This window comes from Zea mays, chromosome 7, assembly GCF_902167145.1.
Source record: "Zea mays cultivar B73 chromosome 7, Zm-B73-REFERENCE-NAM-5.0, whole genome shotgun sequence".
Lineage (NCBI taxonomy): Eukaryota > Viridiplantae > Streptophyta > Magnoliopsida > Poales > Poaceae > Zea > Zea mays.
This window is the reverse complement of record NC_050102.1, coordinates 161,461,119-161,482,539: the sequence shown is the minus strand read 5'-3', so window position 1 is coordinate 161,482,539 and position 21,421 is coordinate 161,461,119. Positions and strand designations below refer to the sequence as shown.

General features: G+C 45.6%; 1 protein-coding gene across 1 annotated transcript; it reads right to left on the bottom strand.

The window, feature by feature from the left end:
- Positions 1-11,593: 11,593 nt before the first annotated feature.
- On the bottom strand, positions 11,594-12,723 carry LOC103634309 (glycine-rich cell wall structural protein 1). The gene has a single exon (XM_008655865.3). The coding sequence runs from the start codon at positions 12,648-12,650 to the stop codon at positions 11,895-11,897; it is 756 nt and encodes a 251-aa protein (XP_008654087.1). The 5' UTR covers positions 12,651-12,723; the 3' UTR covers positions 11,594-11,894.
- Positions 12,724-21,421: the final 8,698 nt, after the last annotated feature.

Sequence of the window (21,421 nt, the reverse complement as noted above, 5' to 3'; positions counted from 1 at the left end):
GACGGTGCAGGAGTAGGCACAACCTGATACTGCGGAAAACCTTGCATCGGCACGAACTGAGAAGTCCCGGGCACATAAAGCTGCTGTGGAGGAAGAGGAACTGAAAACTGCTGCTCAGCACTTGACATCATATTGATAGTGCCCTGAGAAGAGGAGGAAGCTATCGGCTCCCATCTGAGCTTCCCATTGGGATTCCTCCTACACACCACATCCTTGTGGTCCTGACTGCAGATAGAACACCTGCCACTCCACTGACACTCTGCACGGCGATGCGCATCTCCACAGCGGAAACACACCAGCCCCAACCCGGGCTTAGGAACGGCCCGAAACCTCTGAGTACTTCCTCCTGAAGTACCTGAGTCAGAAGATTTGCCACGGTAAGGATGGTGGCGCTGATGCTGAGACTTGCCCCTCTTGTGAGCTGGACCTCCAGTGTTGCCCCTCCTCGTGTCCTGGCTACGAGGTTGATCAACACCCGAAGACTTCTGCGACTCCATGGTGTACTGGTGTTGCATCTCCACACCCAGCGCCTGCTCCACTGTGGTACGGAAGTCCACCAACGGAAAGGCCCCCAGAGCATGCCTGATAGAAGGCTTCAGACCCTGACGGAATTGGCTCGCCTTCTCCATCTCATTATAGGCCACATGAGGGACAAAGCGGACCATTTTGTTGAAGCCCACTTCATACTCTGTGACAGACTTCTTCTCCTGCTTGTAGGACTGCAAGTCAATCTTCATTTTCTCCAGAAAGGTGACCGGGTAGAATCTCCTTTCGAACTGCCTGATGAAAACATCCCATGATAGGACTCCTGGTGAGGAGGAGTGCGCTGCCTGCACGCCTCTCCACCAAATCTGCGCCTCACCCTTCAGCAGCTGAGTGCCAAAGCGAACCCGATCTTCATAAGCAATCTCGAAGACATTCATCTTATCCTCCACATAAGTCAGCCAATCTGCCGCCTCGACCGGAGTACCACTGCCATCAAAAGAATCCAACTTCATGCCCATCCACTGCATCAGAGAAAGACCACTGACAGGAAGAGGCACCCCGGCCCCGCCACCAGGAACAGCACCCGCAGGGACAGCGCCCCCGGGCACTTCTCCACCTCCAGCTCCCTGAGCAGCACCTGCAGGGGCGACAGGAATGGCTTGCCTCAGAAGGGCCAACTCCTGCTGCATGGCCTGCATCGCGGCTAACATTGCCGCCGGACTCATCGAGTCCCCACTAGGAGCTTGCGGACTACCCCGAGCTCTACGAGGCGGCATAGCTGTATCCACAGGGATGAGAATAATAAGTATATGAGATAAGCATAGCATCTCTCTAGATAATGTCAAAACTAGCACAGAGAATAACATAATCATATCAATAGCAAGACCGAAAACCCATCCTACATGTGCAGTGTGTCAATTTATTACTACTCCACTTGCTAGGACCTACAGCCTACGCTTTGATACCAACTGTAACACCCCACTGATCCCACACAATGGATGATACCAAAAAAAAACTTTCTACAAGACTCATGCAACACATAGAGAAAGAAAGTACTGCAAAATCCGGCAGCACCTCCCTTGAAAGTAGCATAACAAGGGAAGCATATAGTTTATACAAGATATAAAAGAAAGATAATTGCCATAGTATAATCAAAATGCAACGGTAGAAAAGAACATTCATGACCAGACAAAAGATAGACATCTCAGCCCACCAAACTAAACAGTTCAACTACCATGAAAGATTAGAATGTAATAATTCCCTAGACTTGACCCTTCCTGTTTAACATCATTAATAAACAGTTATTCCTTTATTTAAAAATGTGGTGGCCGTGCTGCTACATCCCTTCTTTCCCAAAGCAAAGATCAGGTGCCTGCATCAGACAATGCAAGAGTGAGATGACACATCTCAGCAAGTAAAAAAAACAAACAACAGTTGGACAATGCAAGCCAACCGTGCATAAGCAACCACATGGTTCCCAACTTCTTCCTTAAATATTAATTTGCAGCAAGTAAGCAAGTAATCAATTACTCAATGCCAAGATGAATTACAAAGTAAAGATCCACCTTATCCACATCACCAAAATAGGTTCCACACTTCACCCATGAATGCACATGGCTACAGATGCAACATGACTTCTGCCTTCATACCTCTAAGGATATGAAGCTGCATCATACCCCTTCTCGGGAAACATATGATGCTCATTGTACCGGTACGGTCGGACCATAAGATCGCGACGAAAACTTCAATGCAATGGATGATGAATGCATTATGCATGTCAACAACATGAGTTCTTCCCAAATAAAATGTGCTAGACATATACTTCCACCCATTTCACATCAATAACCACATGGGTAACATGATCAAACCACACCCTCCACATGTATAATCAATAAAGCATGAATAATTTCAAACGATGGTACCCAATTAGGAATATGGATACGAACACAAATAGCACAAACATAATCAAGTATGAGCCTCTTCAATCAAAAGACGAAATAACCATCACTGTTTTACTTGCCTTTACCGAAGTTCGGGCAAAATCCCTAAGAACGATCCGGAAGTCCACCACCTGTTTTTGACACCCAACTTAGTGCACCAAATTCTCATGAAAAAAACTCAAAGACAACACCGCACCTACGCGCAATTTCAAACCCCGCCGCGGTAACAATTCTCCCCTCACTAACCAAACTGCAGCGGCGCTGCTTAACAATTCCATAACTTAAAATTTAGGACAGCAGTGATGATAAACAAAACTTCAGAGACAACTACATAAAATTCCCCACAAGTTTTGTATACAACCCATGATTGAATTCTAACATCTACTTACCTCTAAACGGTCCTCAAAATAAACCCTGCAATCTGTTTTTTTTTTTATTTGAGCAGCGACATACGCGGATTCAAACAGCGATAACTTTTAAAATATAATTCCGATTTGAGCACATAAGTACTTGTTGGAAAGATAAGAAAAAGCCCTACATGATTCTCATACTGATTAACACTAATTACTCCCGAAACATCCCCAGAAACTGCTAACACTGCTGCTGTTCATCACTCTGAAAAATCTGTTTTCTGGACATCCACATACCCGGATTCAAACGATGATAACTTTTAATTTATAACTCCAAATTGAGCGCATAAATACTCGTTGGAAAGATAAAACAAAGTGCTACAAGATTCTCATACTGATTAACACTAATTGCTCCCGAAAAATCCCCAGAAACTGCTAACTCTGCTGTTGTTCATCACTCTGAAAAATCTGTTTTCTGGACAGCCACATACCCGGATTCAAACGATGATAACTTTTAATTTATAACTCCAAATTGAGCGCATAAATACTCGTTGGAAAGATAAAACAAAGTTCTACAAGATTTCCAAATTTATCCCCATTAAATCTTCACGAAAAAAACTAAAAACTGCTGGAACTACCGCTGTTCATCCACCACGCAAAATTCTGGACAGCCCCCCCATCTAATCGCAAACGCAACATCTAATCAATTGAATCGCAGCGCAAATGAACAAGGGATGAACACAAAAGAAAAATCACCTTGGGTTCTCCCCTTTTCCTTCCTCCCTTCTTCCTTCCACCAAAACGATTGGAGATTCGCACCAAAAGACGATGATCCGAGCGGCACGGAGTAGCACCTAGGGAGGAGGGGATTGGGGGGGGGGGGGGGCTAGGGTTTTGGTGGCTGCAACAATGGAGGGAGGAGGAGGTGGGCAGGGGGGGCGGCGGCCAAGGGGAAAGGAGAAGTGGGGGGGGGGCGGCTGCACATGGGGGGGGGTAGTTAGGAGGGTGGCGGCTAGGGTTTGGGAGGCTAATGGGCCAAAACACCAATTGCGGCCCAACTAACCCACGCGACAGCTCCCGACTGCAACGCAAACGTCAAACCAAATAAATTCTACTGCCCTAGTTGCGAATGTTGTTCACAAAAATTCCAAATCCCCAAAACAACAACTGGATGAGGGAAAAAAACAAAAAGAACAGCCCCCAACTTCTCTTCTTTGCAAACCGGGTATCACACCTCAATTAAGGATGGACTTGGCTTCAAGAGGGAAGCCAAGAACTTAACTAGTCATAAGGCTCCCATCTCCGCCAAGGAGAAAGGGAAGACCCCTATGGCTACTAGTGCTAAAAGGAACCATGCCTTTTTGTATCATGATAGGAGACAAACTAGAAATGCTTATAGGAGTTATAATGCTTATGATGATTTTGACTCTCATGCCATGTTTGCTTCTAGTTCTTCCTATATGCATGGTAGAAATATGTCTAGGAAAAGTGCTATTCATCATATGCCTAGAAAGAATATTATTCATGCTCCTAGGAAAGTAGTAAATGAACCTTCTACAATATATCATGCTTTGAATGCTTCCTTTGCTATTTGTAGAAAGGATAGGAAAATAGTTGCTAGGAAGTTAGGGGCAAGATGCAAGGGTGACAAAACTTGCATTTGGGTCCCTAAGAATATTTGCACTAACCTTGTAGGACCCAACATGAGTTGGGTACCTAAGACCCAAGCCTAAATTGCCTTGCAGGTTTATGCATCCGGGGGTTCAAGCTGGATTATTGATAGCGGATGCACAAACCATATGACGGGGGAGAAGAAGATGTTCACCTCCTACGTCAAGAATAAGGATTCCCAAGATTCAATTGTATTCTGTGATGGGAATCAAGGCAAGGTAAAAGGGTTAGGTAAAATTGCAATTTCTAATGAGCACTCTATCTCTAATGTGTTTTTAGTAGAGTCTCTTGGTTATAATTTGCTATCTGTTAGTCAATTATGCAACATGGGGTATAACTGTCTATTTACAAATGTAGATGTGTCTGTCTTTAGAAGAAGTGATGGTTCACTAGCTTTTAAGGGTGTATTAGACGGCAAACTTTATTTAGTTGATTTTGCAAAAGAAGAGGCTGGTCTAGATGCATGCTTAATAGCTAAGACTAGCATGGGCTGGCTGTGGCATCGCCGCTTAGCACATGTGGGGATGAAGAACCTTCACAAGCTTCTAAAGGGAGAACACGTGATAGGTTTGACTAACGTGCAATTCGAAAAGGATAGACCTTGTGCAGCTTGTCAAGCAGGTAAACAAGTGGGAGGAGCTCATCACAGCAAGAATGTGATGACCACTTCAAGACCGCTGAAGCTGCTACATATGGACCTCTTCGGACCCGTCGCCTATCTGAGCATAGGAGGAAGTAAGTATGGTCTAGTTATTGTTGATGACTTTTCCCGCTTCACTTGGGTGTTCTTTTTTGCAGGATAAGTCTGAAACCCAAGGGACCCTCAAGCGCTTCCTCAGGAGAGCTCAAATGAGTTTGAGCTCAAGGTGAAGAAGATAAGGAGCGACAACGGGTCCGAGTTCAAGAATCTTCAAGTGGAGGAGTTCCTTGAGGAGGAAGGGATCAAGCACGAGTTCTCTGCTCCCTACACACCACAGCAAAATGGTGTGGTAGAGAGGAAGAACAGGACGCTAATTGATATGGCGAGGACGATGCTAGGAGAATTCAAGACCCCCGAGTGCTTTTGGTCGGAAGCCGTGAACACGGCTTGCCACGCCATCAACAGGGTCTACCTTCACCGCCTCCTCAAGAAGACGTCATATGAGCTTCTAACCGGTAACAAACCCAATGTATCTTACTTTCGTGTATTTGGGAGCAAGTGCTACATTCTAGTGAAGAAAGGTAGAAATTCTAAGTTTGCTCCCAAAGCAGTAGAAGGGTTTTTATTAGGTTATGACTCAAATACAAAGGCGTATAGAGTCTTCAACAAATCATCGGGTTTGGTTGAAGTCTCTAGCGATGTTGTATTTGATGAGACTAATGGCTCTCCAAGAGAGCAAGTTTTTGATTGTGATGATGTAGATGAAGAAGATGTTCCAACGGCTGCTATACGAACCATGGCGATTGGAGAAGTGCAGCCACAGGAACAAGATGAACGAGATCAACCTTCTTCCTCAACAATGGTGCTTCCCCCAACTCAAGACAATGAACAGGTTCATCAACAGGAGGAGTGTGATCAAGGGGGAGCACAAGATGATCATGTGATGGAGGAAGAAGCGGAACCGGCACCTCCTACCCAAGTTCGAGCGATGATTCAAAGGGATCATCCCGTCGACCAAATTCTGGGTGACATTAGCAAGGGAGTAACTACTCGGTCTCGATTAGTTAATTTTTGTGAACATTACTCCTTTGTCTCTTCTATTGAGCCTTTCAGGGTAGAAGAGGCCTTGCTAGATCCGGACTGGGTGTTGGCCATGCAAGAGGAGCTCAATAACTTCAAGCGCAATGAAGTTTGGACACTGGTGCCTCGTCCCAAGCAGAATATTGTGGGAACCAAGTGGGTGTTCCGCAACAAACAGGACGAGCACGGGGTGGTGACGAGGAACAAGGCTCGACTTGTGGCAAAAGGTTATGCCCAAGTCGCAGGTTTGGATTTCGAGGAGACTTTTGCTCCTGTGGCTAGGCTAGAGTCCATTCGTATCTTGCTAGCATATGCCGCTCACCATTCTTTCAGGTTGTACCAAATGGATGTGAAGAGCGCTTTCCTCAACGGGCCAATAAAGGAGGAGGTGTACGTGGAGCAACCCCCTGGCTTCGAGGATGAACGGTACCCCGACCACGTGTGTAAGCTCTCTAAGGCGCTCTATGGACTTAAGCAAGCCCCAAGAGCATGGTATGAATGCCTTAGAGATTTCTTAATTGCTAATGCTTTCAAGGTTGGGAAAGCCGATCCAACTCTTTTCACTAAGACATATGATGGTGATTTGTTTGTGTGCCAAATTTATGTCGATGACATAATATTTGGTTCTACTAATAAAAAGTCTTGTGAAGAGTTTAGCAGGGTGATGACGCAGAAATTCGAGATGTCAATGATGGGCGAGTTGAACTACTTCCTTGGGTTCCAAGTGAAGCAACTCAAGGACGGCACCTTCATCTCTCAAACGAAGTACACGCAAGATCTGCTGAAGCGGTTTGGGATGAAGGACGCCAAGCCCGCAAAGACTCCGATGGGAACCGACGGACACACCGACCTCAACAAAGGAGGTAAGTCCGTTGATCAAAAAGCATACCGGTCAATGATAGGGTCTTTACTTTATTTGTGTGCTAGTAGACCGGATATTATGCTTAGCGTATGCATGTGTGCTAGATTTCAATCCGATCCTAAGGAGTGTCACTTAGTGGGAGTGAAGCGAATCCTCAGATATTTAGTTGCTACGCCTTGCTTCGGGCTCTGGTATCCAAAGGGGTCTACCTTTGACTTGATTGGATATTCAGATTCCGATTATGCTGGATGTAAGGTCGATAGGAAGAGTACATCGGGGACGTGCCAATTCTTAGGAAGGTCCCTGGTGTCGTGGAAATCTAAGAAACAAACCTCCGTTGCCCTATCCACCGCTGAGGCCGAGTATGTTGCCGCAGGACAGTGTTGCGCGCAACTACTTTGGATGAGGCAAACCCTCAGGGACTTTGGCTACAATCTGAGCAAAGTCCCACTCCTATGTGATAATGAGAGTGCTATCCGCATGGCGGAAAATCCTGTTGAACACAGCCGCACAAAGCACATTGACATCCGGCATCACTTTTTGAGAGACCACCAGCAAAAGGGAGATATCGAAGTGTTTCATGTTAGCACCGAGAACCAGCTAGCCGATATCTTTACCAAGCCTCTAGATGAGAAGACCTTTTGCAGGCTGCGTAGTGAGCTAAATGTCTTAGATTCGCGGAACTTGGATTGAATTGTAGCATACATGTGTTTATGCCTTTGATCATGTTCATTCTGCATATTGTTGCTTATTGTGATGCTCAAGTTGTACAAACACTCCCTGGACCTCACAAGTCCGTTGCAAAGTGATGCACATGCTTAGGGGGAGATGTGTTACAACTTGACCCTTTGAGACTAACCATATGCTTGAGTTTGCTTGATTTAGTCTCGAAGGAGAATTGAAAGGGAAAAGGTGGACTTGGACCATGAAAGACTTCCACTGCACTCCGATGAGAGGGTAACTTATTCCAAGTCCATCTCATGAACTCTTATTGCCATTTGCTCTTCATTGCAGATTTTGGTGAGGCAATGGGGTTAAAAAGGCCAAGATTGATCCCGTTTTGGTGCTTGATGCCAAAGGGGGAGAAAATAAAGGCCAAAGTGAAAAATGGATCAGCTACCACTTGAGAGATTTGAAAATAGTAGAGTAGAGCTTTTGATTTGTCAAAACTCTTTCATTGTCTCTTTTGTCAATAGTTGGCTTCTTGTGGGGAGAAGTAGTGATTATGGGAAAAAGGGGGAGTTTTTGAAATCCTTGATCAATCTCTTTTGGAATGACTCTATTTATGTCTCAACATGTGTGTTTGACTTAGAGATAGAGATTTGAGTTTGATTTGGAAAAACAAACCAAGTGGTGGCAAAGGATGATCCATATATGCCAAAATTGAATAAAACTCAAATTTATTCTATTTGAAGTGATATTGCACTTGTTCTAGTTGCTTTATGTTGTGTTGGCATAAATCACCAAAAAGGGGGAAATTGAAAGGGAAATGTGCCTTTGGGCCATTTCTAAGTATTTTGGTGATTAAGTGGCAACACAAGTGCTTAAATGTGAATCTATGCCCATGGATGAACAAAGTGTAAATCACAAGTAAAGGTATGTTTCTAAGCCTTAGTACATTGGTTTTGTGTACTAATATATTTGTCTAAGTGTTAGAAACAGAGAGAAGAAGAAAAGGAGAATGTTGGTTGTGTACAGCCAACAAGCTGTTTCGGTCTGGGGCACCGGACTGTCCGGTGGTGCACCGGACAGTGTCCGGTGCGCCAGGCTGCCTCGGGCGAAGAGGCCGCTCTCGGGAAATTGCCGACGGCGTACGGCTAAAATTCACCGGACTGTCCGGTGAGCCAACGGTCGGCCGAGCCAACGGTCGGCCGCGGAATCTGCGCGCGACACGTGGTCTGGCCAACGGTCGGAAGGAGGCACCGGACTGTCCGGTGTGCACCGGACTGTCCGGTGCGCCAGATCTGCAAAGGTCGGCAACGGTCGGCTGCGCCGGTTAAGGAAAGAAATCGGGCACCGGACAGTGTCCGGTGTGCACCGGACTGTCCGGTGCGCCCGACGACAGAAGGCAAGGATGGCCTTCCAGATTTGTTCTCAACGGCTCCTAGCTGCCTTGGGGCTATAAAAGGGACCCCTAGGCGCATGGAGGAGAACACCAAGCATTCCTACAACATTCCTAAGCACCAAGACATCGATCTCACGCATTCGTTTCATTGTGATAGCATATAGAGCTCTTGTGGAGTTGTGAACTCTTTGAGTTGTGTTGCGAGCTCTTGTTGCTGCTTGTGTGCGTGTTGTTGCTCTGATCTTTTGAAGTCTTGTGTGCGTTGCTCATTCCCACCCTTGCTCTGTGTTTCTTTGTGAACTTCAATTGTAAGGGCGAGAGGCTCCAAGTTGTGGAGATTCCTCGCAAACGGGATTGAGAAAAAGCAAGCAAAACACCGTGGTATTCAAGTGGGTCTTTGGACCGCTTGAGAGGGGTTGATTGCAACCCTCGTCCGTAGGGACGCCACAACGTGGAGTAGGCAAGCGTTGGTCTTGGCCGAACCACGGGATAAACCACTGTGTCATCTCTGTGTTTGATCTCTTGTGGTATTGTGTTTTGTTGAGACTCCTCTCTAGCCACTTGGCAATAATTGTGCTAACACCTAACAAGTTTTTGTGGCTATAAGTTTAAGTTTTACAGGATCACCTATTCACCCCCCCCCCCTCTAGGTGCTCTCAGACACTTGGCAAAGTAGGTTCTTTGCCGAGTGCCAAATCCTGACGCTCGCTAAAGGTAACGACTCTTAGCTATAGACGGCTGCTGACGGTCCTTTATCGAGCGTCGCCGTTCGAACACTCGGCAAAGCGGTCTTTGCCGAGTGTCTTCATGTGCCGAGAGTCCTGCTCTCGGTAAACGTGGTCGTTACCGAGAGTAGGACTTTGTCGAGTGCCCGACAAAAAACACTTGGCAAAGAGCCGAGCACTCGGCAAAGAGCTGAATTCCGGTAGTGCAAACACAGACTAATAAACACAGACTAATAAACAAAGATGGATCCTTGAGATTACATGTAAGCATGCAATCGATCCATGTCATGAAACATAACAAGACATAACATCATGGTTATACCAGCTTTTATATGGCAAGATATAGAGGACGCTGCCAGAGAGAAATGATATATAGAGAGGATGAACACTTTTAAAGGAGAATATAAAGAATGGTTATACCACATTCTATATGGCCTAGAAGCTTGTGTGCTCCATCATAGCATGCATAGAAATTGTGCAGTGCTTCGAAAGTGACCACAATTGTGATGAATGTTTGTGCTCGCCCCACGAAAGATCGCGAAGAGCAACTATGGTAAAAGAGAGGTGTAAAAAAACGTCAAGTGGACCATTCGGATCAAGTGCTATAGCTCTCGTGTGAGCACACCTAGCTTGAGGGCGGATGTGGGCTTACGAGCCATCACTAGCAAGAGGATCGACGCCAACCTTAACCTTGTCTCATAAGGGATTATTTGGTTAGTAAACTACTGAGCCCCGACATAAAAGTCACCATGCCATCATATTCTCGTCAGTTTGTAATTCCATAACATAAGCTTATATGTACTTGTTCATATAAAGTGCTTGTGTTGTTGCTTTTCTGTAGCTAGTTAGCTCATGTAGGTAATTAGTTGCTCTCTTAGCTCATGTAGCTAATTAAGTTCTCTAGTTGTGGTTATACATGTAGTGTAACTAGTTGAGTTGCGCTAGTGTAGTGCTAGCGTTGCTTGCTTTATCCTTGTGCTCACTAGTATGCTTAATAGTTTTCACTGTGCTTAGTTCACTAGTTGCATAAATTTATATGACAATACTAAATAAAATTGTTTAGGTGCCACTAGCTTGATAACTTAGTTGCTTTAGCTAGAATCTTTTGTTGGTGTTTTTGACAAGTAGATGGGTGTAAGTTTTGGGCTACATTGAATAATTATATACTTCCGCATTTATCTCGGTCAGACGACACAATTGATTTTAGAATGAACTATGAATCCTTCTTTAATCTACCGTCTCGATTCTACACCCCATCATCTCTCTGCTCCCGTGGACCGGTTACTAGCTGCACATGGAGATTCATTCTATGAAGATTAATGGAAGCCAAGGAGAACTTAGTACAACTGATATTTGAGTAACAAATTCTTATCTACATGTTCCATCCATCTCAAACTAAATATACATCTCATTTTTCGAAATCAAACATTTTAAATTTTGGCAAGAAATATAAAAATGACTATCAATATTATTATATCTTCAATCAAATTTATTATGCGCCGTATATATATCGTAAATATTAGTATATTTTTATATAAAATTGATCAAACTTTAAAAAACTCGATTCTTTGTAAAGTGATATATGTATTTATTTTGTGACTGAGGGAGAACATTATTTGAATTTTAGATATTTGTTCATATATAATAATCCTTACAAGTGTATGTACATCGGTCAGCTTTTTGTTTCGAACTCTTGACATAATCCTTGCGACATTCAAGCGAGACGGGACCCAAGAAAGACCAGGACGTATGTCACGTGTAGCAATTTGTAAGCGGTCAAGAACTAGTTTGGTGAGTGAATCACATCTCACTGTTTTATTCCTTCGCTACAGATTCAAAATGCAGAGCACAGTTTAAGGCTTATACACACCTGAGATCCCTGAATCAGCAGATACTACTTATTAGTTCACGTACGTTGAATAATATCATCACTCTAAACGAACAAATCTCATATCAAACACGGACTAATAGACAAATTAGAGATGAACCCTGGAGATTACATGCAAGCATGCAATCGATCCACGTACGTCATGAAACACAACAAGACAAAACACCATGCTTGTTTGTCTGCCCTATCAATGACCGCCGCCTCCACCAACACTGCCTTCGAAACTAGCACTAGCTCTGAAGCCGCCGCCATACCCACCTCCACCTCCAAGACCTTTTCCAATGCCACCTCCTATACCCGCTCCTGCGCTAAAACCTCCACCATACCCGGCACCAAGTCCTCCGCCACCCCCGATGCCTCCAACACCATCAAGACCTTCATGTGTACTACCACTTCCTACACCCAGTCCAGAGCCAAAGCCTCCACCATGCCCACTACCAAGGCCTCCTCCGCCGCCGCCTCCAAACCCTCCTCCACTGCCGTAAACACCACTTCCAACTCCACCTCCGCTACCGAAACCACCACCATGGCCACCGTCGAGTCCCCCTCCCCCTCCGCCTCCACCTCCGCCTCCACCACCAAAGCCTCCTCCATGTCCTATTCCAAGGCCTCCCCCTGATCCACCGCCACCACCGATGCCTGATCCAACACCAAACCCACTACCAAGGCCTCCTCCAAACCCTCCTCCTCCACCCAATCCACCACCCGCTCCAAACCCGCCACCATGGCTGATGCCACCACCGAGCCCTCCACCGCCACCGAAACCACCTCCAGCACCTCCGCCGAACCCTATATCTCCTCCAAAGCCAAACCGGCAACGGCGTCCGAAAACACCATGGCCACCGAACTTTGGAATGTAAAAATTGGCAAGTGCAACGGTGCTCAGCTCATAAACAACGCCAAGAAGGAGAAGGAAGACGGCAGTGTGTCTAGCGCTAGACATGGCCGTCGTCTAAGGTCTAACGCAGTATATGTTGGCGCCTGGTTAGCTTGAACTCCGATGTTTAGTGACGTCTCCCCCCATTGGCGAGCTAGGGAGCGCGCAATATATAGAGTGGACGCATGCAGATAAAAAGGGGCGTGTGTTCCCTGGGTGGCAGGGACAGGGAGAGGTTTCAGGCTGAGCGGTGGCGTGCATGGACGTGGAGTGAGTGCAATTATGTTGGCTGGGTTCGGTGAGCAGTTGTGGTGATGGCGGGAGAGAAGGAACTTTTGAGTAACGGCGTTCAGAAGGAATGAGTGATCGACTTGCAAAAAGTCTAACCTGCATGCAGGGACGAGTACTTTTTTCTTATTGCTACGGTTATCAAGTCAAAGATTAAGAGGGAGAGGGAGCCGATTCTTCATGGCCCAATTGCATAGAACACAAGATGATGCATGGGGCTAATTTCTGGCTGCTAAACATCGGATGTCCAGATTCGGTTTTGAATAGCTAGCCAACTGAAAAACTTGCACTTAGGAGGCGTCCAAACCTTCCATATGAACATGTCAAACTTTGTGCAAGTTTATCCGAAGAATTGGGCCTGGTAATGCCGATTTTACTGTGAAGCGATGGTTTGTAGTGAATTTTCAGTTAACGACATCTTCAAACCCTGGTCGAAGTTGGATCTTTTGGACATGGGACCAAAGAGTGTAGAACTCAAGAATATGGTGAAAAGTAATTGTTCTATCTGAGCAAGTCAAGATCAGTGATCCAGGCATTGCTTCTTACCACATCTGCCAAGGATTTGCTCCAATTATTTCTTGATATGGTAAATATGCGAGGCGCCAGATCTTTGGCCCTAATCCCACCAACCCAGACACTGTCCCAGAATGATATTTTAGAGCCATCACCAATCACAATATCTGTTGATGCCGCAAACAAAAGTTTATTAGTCTTGGTGCAAGGTAACTCCCAATTGCCCAAGGATATACATGAGGAGATGCAATTATGCCATAGCCACCGCACATGCAAGGCGCGCGCGAAAGCGCCCAAGTGAAGGACCCCCAAGCCACCAAGAGCCTTTGGTCGTCTCGCCACACACTTCCAATTAACCTTGCATTTTCCACATGTTAGTCTTTCAGAACTAGCCCAAAGGAAATGTCTCCTTCTGGAATCGATAATAGCTAGAATATCCTTGGGAGCATTGAGTGTGGAAAGTAGGTAGATTGGTTGCGAGGTAATCACTGATTTAAGAAGAGTCAAATGGCTCGCCACCGAGAAATTTCTCCCATTCTAACTACTTAGCTTGCTTAAAACCTTGTCTACCAAGAACTGGAATTCTCTTTTCCTAAGCCTAGGTTTGGTTAGTGGGAAGCTAGGTATCAAATGGGGAAGACTGCTCTTCTAGCTAGAAAGCAGCTAAGGATGTCGTTGAGCAGTAGTCTCTGGCAACGGATCGATACGATCATGGACTTTTGAAAATTTGTCACCAAACCCGTAGCCTTACCAAATAAGGTTTGTAACCTAACGATTGTCTCTATTTCCTTTTTAATTGACTTAACAAATAAGACCACATCATCTACATAAAGGAAAATCCTTAGGCTGGCCGAACGGCCACCCAATTTGGTCAGTGCACCAGTCTCCGAGGCAGTTTTTTTTGCTAGATATGTTGCCTAAGATATAAACCAATAAAAAGGCAAATTCCAACTTCGCCTTTCCGGATAACATGTGAGGAAAAAATATGAAAATAAAAACAAACGTCAACCGTAAACATAGAAGGAGAAGAAAAGCATCAGACTGGGACAATCGGGTAGTGCTGGGAATCTGAGTCGGGCTTTTCGGGCCAGCACGAGCACGCCCCGAAATAAGAGTCCAAAGCACGGCCCGACACGAAATAATATGGGCCGGGCTAGCACGGCCCAAAGGCGAGTCTGGGCCGAGCCTCAAATTCCGACCCGTCGGGCCTCCGGCAAGGCCCGCATAGATGGGCTAGGCTTGGGCCGGCACGGCCCAATTAAGCCCAATCTGTTTATTTTTTTAATTTAGTAAGATATCGACTTTATATTGTTGTTATATTTGGAGTTTATGTGGTTAAATGATGCTAGAATTGTTTAATATCTTTAATTTAGTAAGCTATAAACTTTATATGGTTATAATATTTTGATTTTATGTGGTCAAATATACGGGCCGGGCTTGGGCCGGCACGGCCTAACGAAGGCACGACATGGTTTAGGGCTGGGCTGGACCACTGTTTTTATACTTCGGGCTGACACGGTACGGTCCAAAAATTGTTTGGGCTTTTCTGGCCTGAACCAGTTTGGCACGAAGCACGATGGGCTTGAGCCGGGCTGGTCTGGCCCGGCCCAATTCCCAGCACTACAATCGGGTAACGAGGGATGATATGTGCAGAGCACTAATCAAGCAAAACCGATAATCATTGTCGAAGCGTATCGTAATAATCCTATTTGGATATATATTTATACAGCTAGCTTCAATCGTGCACGCCAGTAATTCTGTGTGTGGTTAGCATAGAACTTCGTAAGGAGCCAGCGCCCAGCGCAACCGTTGTTTGCTGAACCTAGTGAATCAGGCCGTATTAACACCATATCAAGATCTGAAACCTAGTTTACATTTTTTTTTTGCCAGATCGATGGCAAGACGACGACAATAATGACCTCCGACCGAATCGTTTGATCATTTCCACATGAAGATTGGATGGGCCGGCCATCAATTCAAGCACCACACACATCACCAAGACACCAATTATGTCGATTCAGTAGCACCTAGCACAACATGGAAAGGAAACTAACAAACGATGCAAGAAAAAGATAAAGAAAGTGTCGTCCTTTATTAGTAGCAGCAGCAGTAGTAATAAAAAATGCCTGAACTCTATCTGAGCAACCGTGCATGCCAGTAAGAGCGGTTTGCACAGCTTCTTTAGGTGTCAGCTCTGCTTATATATATCGATGGATTTAAAAAAAAAATGTATCTGGCGATCCTGCGCATCTGCGTGCAGCTATCGGATCAAGAAGCGAACGATATGGATCGAAGAGGCCCTCGACGGCACAGGGGCTGCAAGAAGCACTGCGCCGTCTCATCTGTATGCGTATATATATGGATCGAAGAGGCCCTCGACGGCACAGGGGCTGCAAGAACCATCCACTACTGCACTGAAGCAGCACACACACACAAACACCAGTTAGTCCTGCCAGCGATCAGCAGTACAGTGCTCTTGAGATGGCAGGCATGGCCAGGAACGCCGTTCTTGTCCTCGTTCTTGCCGGCGTCCTGCTACAGCTGTGCTCCGTCGTGCCTCCCGTGGCCGGAGCCGGTCGCAGGGCGCTGTTGGTGGACACGCAGCTTGTGCATGGCGGCGGGGGAGGAATCGTGAAACAAGAGGCGGCCGGCACCTGCGTCAACGGCGGCGGGAACGCTGGCCCGGGGGAGGCCACAGCCATCGAAGGCGCAGCGTATTGCCATGACGGCCAGCAGTACGTGAGCGTGACCACAGTCGGCGGCTGGACCGAGACTGAGAGCGTACATGAAGCCCCGTAAACACCCCCCCCCCCCCCCCCCCCCCCCCCTCTAATTTGGTCTCACGTCTCTTGATATTTTCCAATTACACTTTCTTTTGTTTCCTTAATTTGTGGATCGATTTCCATTTACACTTTCATCTCATATACGCGCATGCACTGTACACAGTAGTGTTTGTATGTGTTCAGCTGTGCATCGATATGCCTGTATTTCAGTTTGTATGTGGTCGATCGTCTCGTCTCTGAGAGCGTTCATTTATTAAGTTTGGTAATTTGTTTTGCCATCGGTTGTGTTGACGCCTTTTTGGAGCGCCAAACACTCAACAAGAACCGTGGCGGTGCCCTCTGCACAGGGGCAGACGGTCCGCGCGCGGGGCCGGACGGTCATCAGCCTGGTGCGAGGCGTGGTGGTGCTCTCTGCGCAGGGGCGGACGGTCCGCGGCACAGGGCCGGACGGTCCGCGGCCTGGTGCGCGGCTAGGGCTCCTGCCTGACGGTCGGACGGTCCGCGCCCTGGGGCCGGACGGTCCGCGCGTACGCAGGGACGGCGGGAGATCGCCGACGGCGCCTGGATCTCGCTCCCGGGAGGGACCCCGTCGGGGAGTAGAGATCCTAGGTGGTGTCTAGGCTCGGGCTGGCCGACCTAGACTCCTCTAATCGACGTAGAGCCGAAGAGAGACGAAGAATTTGGGGATTGGATAGCTAAACCTAAACTAGACTAGAACTACTCCTAAGATAAAATGCGAAATAGAAGTTGTATTGATTCGATTGTTGATGATTACAAATCGGCCGTAGACCTCTCTTTATATAGAGGAGGGGGGCTGGACCCTTTACACGACTGGATTCCGTGTTAATTCCGCAAATCTAGCCAACAAACATAGCACAAAAACTCGGAACCCTAAACTGCTCTACGCATGCGCGGACCGTCCGGCCCACAGGCGCGGACTGTCCGGACCGCGGACCGTCCAGCCTCAGGGCCGGACCGTCCGGCCGCTCAATACGGCGCTCAACATATGCCCCCCTGCCTTTTGGTGGAGCTGAGCAAACCAAAAGCAACTAACTCGATGTGATTACATCGGTTTTCTTAGGCATCCTGCCACATACTAGGATGGTACTGTTTGAGGAAACGCCCATTCAAAGCCTTAGGCAAGTCCTTGCCTTGTAATGTTTGCAGCAAATAGGCGTTGCCAGACATCACCTGTTTTACTTTATAAGGGCCTTCCCAGCTTGGTGACCATTTCCCGAACTTCCGGTCTTTACTCCTTAGAGGCAGAATGGTCTTCCACACCAGGTCCCCTACTTGAAATGATTTTGCTTTGACCTTCTTGTTGTAGGCCCTGGCTACCATGATCTTGTCTTTCTCTATTGCTCCCAAAGCTATCATCCTCTTGTCGGTCACCTCATCAATATTATCCATCATTGAATTATAATAATCAGTAGCATTTAAATCATTTTGTCTGGCGAACCTGACAGCATTCAAACTTATCTCCACAGGTAACACTGCTTCCTGCCCATAGACAAGCTCAAAAGGAGACACTTGAGTAACCCTATGTTTAGATATCCTATGAGCCCATAAAGCTTCAGATAAAATCCTATGCCAATGTTTAGGATTATCAGATATCTTCTTTTTTATCAAATTAATCAATGTCCTATTACTAGACTCGGCCTATCCATTGGCCTGAGCATAATATGGAGATGAATTAAGCAGCTTAATTCTGTATAATCCAGCAAATTCACGTACCTCCTTTGACATAAAAGAAGTACCTTGATCTGTAGTTAAGGTTTGGGGAATGCCGAATCTATGAATAATATGCTCAGTTATAAACTCAATTACCTCCTTGTGTGTCATGTTCTTTAGAGCAACGGCTTCAGTCCATTTGGTGAAGTAGTCAGTGGCAACTAACACAAACCGATGCCCCTTTGATGATGAAGGATGAATTTCTCCAATAAAGTCTAATCCCCATCCTCTGAACGGCCAAGGCTTGATGATAGGATGTAATTCGGCTGCAGGGACTAACTGTAGGTCGCCGAATTTTTGACACACTTGGCAACCCTTGTAGTACTTGAAACAATCAGCTATCATACTAGGCCAATAAAAACCAGACCTTCGCAACAACCACTTCATCTTTGGAGCTGATTGATGAGTACCACAAATTCCTTCATGTACTTCGGTCATGGCTAATATAGCATCATCTGGGCCCAAGCACTTAAGCAGGATATCATTGACTGTTCGGCGGTAAAGTTCATCACTCATCAAAACATACTTGAAAGCTGTTCGCCGAATGTTCTTATCTGTCCTTATATTGGGATTTCGTAGATAATTAAGTATAGGTGTCCTCCAATCACTTGCATCGGCCTCATTGTCGGCCGAATTGATCAAAAGAACATTTCTGGTACCCCCGGACGGTCCGGCGTCATCACGCGGACGGTCCGCGACCTGGGAATTTGGCTTTGCACCGGTTATCAGATTTTCAGTTTTGTGAAACTTTCCTCTCTTTATCCGATAACCTGATGCATCTTGTGCCAAATCGTTAGCTCTATGATTCTCAACTCTAGAGATATGCCGAATACTGAATTCGTCAAAAGAATGAATTATGCTCCAACATTTCTCAAGGTAACTATTTAGAGTACCATCAAAACATTGATATTCTTCTAACACTTGTTGGACAATCAGCTGAGAATCACCAAATACCTTCACATGTTTTACTCCCATACCATTTAAAAGTTCTAGGCCGAATAGGAGGGCCTCATATTCAGCTTGATTATTAGTGCAATAAGTTTTCAATCGGCTAGAGAAGTCAAAGGAGACATTACTTGGTGAAACAAGCACAATGCCAATTCCTTGCCCTTCATTGCAAACCGATCCATCAAAATATAAAGTCCAAGGAGTAATAGTGAGGTATGACATGTCTAGTTCATGAATATCATTAACCCGATGTTCTACAATGAAATCCGCTATGACTTGGCCTTTCATAGATTTCAATGGTTCATAGGCCAAGTCATATTCTACGAGTGCATAAGCCCACTTACCAATTCTACCACTCATAATTGGGTTATGCAACATGTATTTGATCACATCGGCTTGACCAGAAACAGTACAATGACTAGACAGTAAATAACATCTACATTTGGTGCATGCAAAAAACAAGCATAAGCATAACTTTTTAATAAAAGTGTACCTTGTTTCAGCATCCACCAACCTTCGGCTTAGATATGTCACCACATGCTCCTTCCCCTCAGTTTCTTGTGTCAGAACAGCCCCAATGACCTTATCCTCAGCTGCAATGTATAATCGGAATGGTACTCCTGCTCGTGGTGCTTTTAATACGGGAGCCGAAGATAAGTATTTTTTGATGAGATCAAATGCTTCTTGCTGTTCTGCCCCCCAAGCGAATTCGGCATCATTCTTAAGCCGAAGAATAGGGGTGAACGCATCAATCTTCCCGGCTAGGTTAGAAATAAACCTTCGTAAATAATTCACCTTGCCGAGAAACCTCTGTACCTCGACCTTACAGGTCGAAGGTCCCACATTCCGAATAGACTTGATTCGGTCAGGGTCTATTTCTATACCATGTTCATGTATGACAAATCCTAAAAACTTACCAGCCGACACTCCAAAAGCACATTTACGTGGGTTCATTTTCAAACCATACTGACGCATTTTATCAAAGGCTTTACGCAAATCAGCTATATGAGAACTAAACTCAGCCGATTTGACTATAATATCATCAATGTAAACTTCCACAGTGTTTCCTAACAATTCATGGAAGATCAAATTCATAGCCCTCTGATAAGTAGCACCAGCATTTTTCAGACCAAATGTCATGACAACCCACTCAAATAAACCAATGAAGCCTGGACATATAAAGGTCGTTTTAGACGTATCTTCTTCGGTCATGAAAATCTGATTATATCCGGCATTACCATCAAGGAAGCTAATAATTCTATTTCCTGATGCATTATTGATTAATGTGTCGGCTATGGGCATAGGATATTCGTCTTTAGGAGTTGCTCTATTTAAATTGCGAAAATCAATGCATACTCTAAGTTTACCTGTCTCCTTCTTCTCCACCGGCACAATATTGGAGACCCACTCTGCGTATCTGCAAGGTCTGATAAAATCAGCTTCTAGCAGCCGGTGGATTTCGTCCTTGATGCGTGGGAGAAGATCCGGACGAAATGTTCTAGCTCTTTGCTTGAAAGGTCTGAAACCAGATTTAATAGGCAACCGATGCTCTACGATCTCTCGGCTTAATCCAGGCATCTCAGTATAATTCCAAGCAAAGCAATCTGAATATTCCTTCAATAGACCGATCATCTCATTTCTAGAATCGGTCTCCAGGGTCTTGTTTATAAAAGTCGGCCTTGGAGTTTTACCATCTCCTATGTCAATCTCCTCCAAAGGATTGGCCGATGTAAACCCCTGTCCTAGTTTATCAAGATCTCTGAATTCCTCTATCATGTCCCCCACAGAGGAATCAGAAGATCTCTGTGTGATGGCGGGCTTTCCGGTCTCGGGGACCGGATCATCCGTAATACTGTCTTTTCGCTGTGATATATGTTTGGTCTTGAAGTCCGAACTCTTTTGTGAAAGACCAGACCATCCGGCCTTGGCGGCCGAACTGTCTGTGACCAAAGACTCATGAACTTTGTGTGTATTCATCATTTTAACTTTATTTAGGATTTAGCCGATTCTCCATCGGCTCTAGCATTACAGGAATGAAACCTTTCTTATCTATACTTATGAATTGATAATCAGAAAAGTCTACTCCTGTGAGACATGTAGCAGTCTCATAAGTCCAGAGTACAGGGGCATCGGCCATAGCGATGCAGGCCGATACATCAGCATGTACTTGTTCTATGTCATCGCCTACCCATTGTATCAGCATTTGATGTAATGTAGAAGGTATACATTGATTGGTGTGAATCCAATCTCTGCCTAGGATTAAACTGTAATTTCCTTCTACATCAGCGACGAAGAATGCAGCAGCAAGGGTCTTAGTCCCGATGGTTAATTCAACGGACGTGACTCTCCTGGCTTTGATCGAACTATCAGTTCCAACACCGCTGAGGGTCATGTTGGTCTTGACAAGTTCGTCATCTTGTTTACCTAATTTTCTGTATAATGAATAAGGCATCAGATTTACAGCCGCCCCTCCATCTACCAACATCTTAGCAATCGGTATCCCATCAATGTGGCCGCGCACGAAGAGCGGCTTTAAATGATTTACCGATTCTTTTGGTTTAGTAAAGGCGGCTT

What these genes read in the sequence shown, in the direction of transcription:
- LOC103634309 (XM_008655865.3), bottom strand. Translation starts at nt 12,650, where the DNA reads ATGTCTAGCGCTAGACACACTGCCGTCTTCCTTCTCCTTCTTGGCGTT.